This window comes from Chrysochloris asiatica, unplaced genomic scaffold (genome assembly GCF_000296735.1).
Source record: "Chrysochloris asiatica unplaced genomic scaffold, ChrAsi1.0 scaffold00130, whole genome shotgun sequence".
Classification (NCBI taxonomy): domain Eukaryota; kingdom Metazoa; phylum Chordata; class Mammalia; order Afrosoricida; family Chrysochloridae; genus Chrysochloris; species Chrysochloris asiatica.
Window position 1 is genome coordinate 4,456,049 of NW_006408648.1, and position 4,472 is coordinate 4,460,520.

Consider the following 4,472-nt stretch of genomic DNA (forward strand, 5'->3'; position numbering starts at 1 on the left):
TGTTTTGATTACACCATCATATTTGATTGACAGCTTTGCTGGGGTAGAGAATTCTTGGGTGGCAGTTTTTTTCTTTCAGGGTTTTATATATATCTCCCCATTGGCTTCTTGCCTGTATGGGTTTCTGTTAAGAAATCCAAGCTTAATCTGATTTACTTGCCTTTGTATGTTATATTTCTCTTTTCCCTAGCTGCTTTCAAGATCCTGTCCTTATCTTTGATTTTGGAGAGCTTGATTATTATGTGTCTTGGTGATTGTCTTTTAGGGTCTGTCCATCCTGGGGTTCGTTGAGCTTCTTGAATGCTTATCTTTTCACTTTTCATGATGTTAGGAAAAGTTTCTTTCAGAAGCTCTTCAACTATCTCCTTTGTGGATTTGCGTGATTGTTCCTGTTCTGGAATGCCAATAATTCTTATGTTATTCCTCTTCATGTTGTCCAACATGAATCTTAGGCCTTCTTCAGCTTTTTTTTTTATCCTTTTTTGTGTTTGCTCTTCTATCTCAGTAGTGTTGAGAGATTTATCTTCTAGCTCACTAGTTCTGGCTTCTATCTATTCAGTTCTACTCATTTGCCCTTTCAATGTATTGTCCATTTCTGATATTCTATTATTAATCATTTGGACCTCTTTCTGTAGGTTTTGAATCGTTTCCAGTGCTCTATCTATCTTATTTGATTGTTCCTGTAGTGCTCTGCTGACTTCTTCCTTATTTTTCTCAACTCCATTATGTAGTGTCTTGATACATTTTATAATCATTTTTCTGAATTCCTACTCAGGCATTTCCAAAGTCTGCCCATCTTTCAGTATGGAGTTTAGGTCTACTTCCAGCTCATTTGCCTCAGTCACTTTATCTCGTTTCTGGACATGTGCAGGTATGGTCATCTGCTTCTGGTTTTGGGGTATATTCAGGGGTTATCTGTGGCCTTAATACTTAGATGGGTGTGTATTTTGGTGTTTTTTATGCTTTGGATTGTCTCCAGGTAGATGTGATCAGGAAATGGGCTTCCCTTTTCACTCTTCTTGAGAAATTTCAAGATGCCACTGTTGGTCGTTTTGACATAACTCAGAATTTAATTTTCGGCCTATTTCCCTTTTTGTCTGCTTGTCCCGCTCCACAATCCCTGTTCAAGCCTGTTTTCTAGTTATAAACAGTTCAGGGCTGGATGTGGCTGTTTGGTTTTAAGTGGAAACTGCCTCTTTAAATTTTGAGATCTGTGTGCATGCATAGTAGAACCCTCCAAGGGTGGGGCTGGGGCGTTCACTAGTTCAGGCACCCCTATAGTCACCAGAATGGAGGTGCACAGACAGCAAGGGAGCAAGGAACAGATACCAAAAGAAAAGAATGTCTACACCTTTATCTCGGCGGTTCTGCCAGGCATCTGTGGCTGTTGTGATCCTTCTCCCGCTTGATCTCACACAAGATGGTGGCTCCAGGAGCAGCTGAGCATCTTGAATTAGAAAGTAATGGATTTCTTGCTTCTGCTACAAATTCCCCTAGCTGTAAGCCTTCCAACTTCTAAATATTTCTTTATATGTGGTTCAGAGTTCTGGGAGCATCCCCTGAGCCTGCTTGATCCAGTATTCTGTGTTGTTGCTGACGGAGTTCCATACTGCACTTCTACCCGATCCGCCATCTTGATTGTTCTCTACCAGGCTGTTTGAACCACTGTCCCCTTGTAGTAAATTTTGAAATAAGCAAGTGAGAAGCCTCCTACTTTGCTTATCCTGGATCTCTTTCCTTTCCATATAAAGTTTGTAATTGTTTTTTCCATCTCTTCAAACAATGTTTTTGGAATTTGGATTGGGATTGCATTGTATGTACAGATTACTCTGGGCAGTATTGACATTTTCACAATATTCTTATCCAGGAGCACAGTATAGTTTTCCATTTTTGTCTCTTTTGGTTTCTTGTAGCAGTGTTCTGCAGTTGGCTTTGTGTAGACCCCTTGTTTCTCTGATTATATTTATTCCTAAGTATTTAATCTTTTGGGTGGCTATTGTAAATGATATTGCTTTCCTAATTTCCTTTTCAGTGCTGTTATTATTAGTATAGAGGAATCCAACTGATTCTTGTTCCCTGCTACTTCGCTGAATCTTCCAATGAGTTCCAGTAGTTTTTTGCGGAGTCCTTGGGGTTTTCTATGTATTGTTGTTGTTGTTAAGTACCATGGAGTCAGTTCCAACTCACAGTGACCCTGCACAGGCTTTCCGAGGCTGCAAATCTTTACAAGAGCAGAAAGCCTCATCTTTCTCCTGCGGAACAGCTGGTAGTTTCAAACTGCCCACCTTGAGGTTAGCAGCCCAATCCGTAACCACTGCACTACCTTTCTATGTATAAGATCATATTATCTACAAATAGAGTTTTACCTCCTCTTTGCCAGTGTGGATGCCTTTGATTTCCCTGTCTTGCCTTATAGCTCTGGCTAAGACTTCCAACACAATATTGAATAGAAATGGTGATTAAGGGCATCCTTGTCTGGTTCTTGTTCACAAAAGGAAGGCTTTCGGCTTCTCTCCATTGAGAGTGATGTTGGCTGTTAGTTTTGTATATGTGCTCTCAATTATGTTGAGGATTTTGTTAAATCCTCTTTTCTGCATCAAACGATATGATCATGTGGTTTTTTTCCTTTTTCTTATTTATATGGTGGATTACATTGATTCTTTTTCTAATGTTGAACCATCCTAGCATCCCTGTTATGAAACCCACTTGGGAATGATGTTTTCTTTTTTTGATGTGCTGGTGGATTCTATTGGCTAGGATTTTGTTGAGAATTTTTGCATCTATGTTCATGAGATATATTAGTCTATAATTTTCTTAGTAATTAATGGCCTTCCCTGGTTTTGGTATATGGGTTATGCTAGCTTCATAGTATAGAAAAAGATCCATCCTTTTCTATATTCTAGAATAATTTGAGTAGAGTTGGTGACAGCTCTTCCCTGAATGCCTGGTAAAACTCACCAGTGAAGCCATCTGGACCTGGACTTTTTGGTTGGGAGTTTTTTGATGACCTGGTCAGTTTCTTCCTTTGTTATGGTCTGTTCAAGTTTTCTACTTCACTCTTTGTAAGTTTAGGTAGGTCGTGCTTTTCTAAATATGTATCCAACTCCTCTAGATTTTCAAATCCACAGCAGTTTTTAAGGTTACATATTGAATTTTAAGCATACTAGAACTGAAACATACAGAGCTCTTGACAGAATGCTTCTGGACCAGTAAATTAAAAAAAGAATTAAAAAGCAGTTATAGGAATTTGGGTTTGTGCTGGGGCTGTGGCAGAGGGGCCCACGTCTCTGGCATTGCTCAGGCCAGAAGCCTGGTGAAGACTTACCTAATGGGGACTTGGTGCTTCTGAGATACGTACGAGGGTTCTCTTCAGTTGTGAGGTCAACTTTAATTTTTTGAAAAAAATTTGTGTTCCGTCTTTGTATTGAACCTTTCATGGCAACATACAAGATTGGCCTCTGCTTTTTGTTCATGTTAAATTGTGAGAGCTCTAAAATGAGAAATTTGAAATGCTGTTAGTTTAGATCTTCTCCACCTGTGGTGTCTGCTGCATATTGAGCTGGTCAGATAGCTTTTCAAGTAAGCCATGTTTTCTGGTGGGTGTATCATGTTAAACAGTTAACTGTTGTGTCTCTGCAGGGGATAATCTTGGCCAACAGTACAACAGCCCACAAGAAGTTATTGGCAAGCGAGGTTCTGATATCATCATTGTGGGCCGAGGGATTTTAACAGCGTCTAATCGTCTGGAAGCAGCGGAGATGTACAGAAAAGCTGCTTGGGAGGCTTACTTGAGCAGACTTGGTGTGTGAAATGTCTTAGCTGCATCGTGGAAAAGACCTTGAAGATACTGGGTCTCCTGAAATGCACCGGCGTAAAATTAGCAGCCTTTCATACTGCATGGATTCGTCCACAGGGCTTTGGAATCATTTCCGAAGTTAAGGAAGCATTGGATGGCTGGACACATGACTATAACAAGTTGATTTCCTAGCTTGCTTTTACCAAAACTGATGTTTGTTAAGCAACCAAAACCCTGTCTGTGTTAGGGTCTCCCTTAGGCCTCTCTTCTCTAAATCCTACTCCTTTTTTGATTTTCATTGCTATTAAATTAAAATTTTAGGGCATCATAAAGCTGAAACTTTATCTTTTGTCACTTATTCTCTGTCTAATGTGATGCCAAATAATGACTAAATATTCATTGTTCTTCTCTTTCTGCTTAAAAGTGAGCACCCAGATACTCAACTGGACCTTTCCCCCATAGTCGTCATTTCTCACTCATCAAAGGGCCCTACGCTGGAGCGGGATGATGACTGGCGCTGGGCCCTGAAGCGCAGGTCTGGTTCTCATTTCAGTTCACAGGGAAGGTGTTCTCGCTCAGTTCCCTAGGCAACAATTCAGTTGAAACACAGCCCTGGCTTCCTAATTGTATTTAAAAGACAAGTGCTGAGGGTTCTAAAGTTTCTTTTGGGGTTTGC

General features: G+C 40.2%; 1 protein-coding gene across 1 annotated transcript in view; it reads left to right on the top strand.

Moving 5' to 3' along the window:
* Positions 1-3,809, top strand: part of UMPS (uridine monophosphate synthetase) — an 18,577-nt gene extending 14,768 nt beyond the window's left edge. The window contains exon 6 of the mRNA XM_006869372.1: positions 3,640-3,809. Coding sequence (XP_006869434.1) covers positions 3,640-3,809 — 170 coding nt within the window. The remainder of the gene's footprint in view (positions 1-3,639) is intronic.
* Positions 3,810-4,472: the final 663 nt, after the last annotated feature.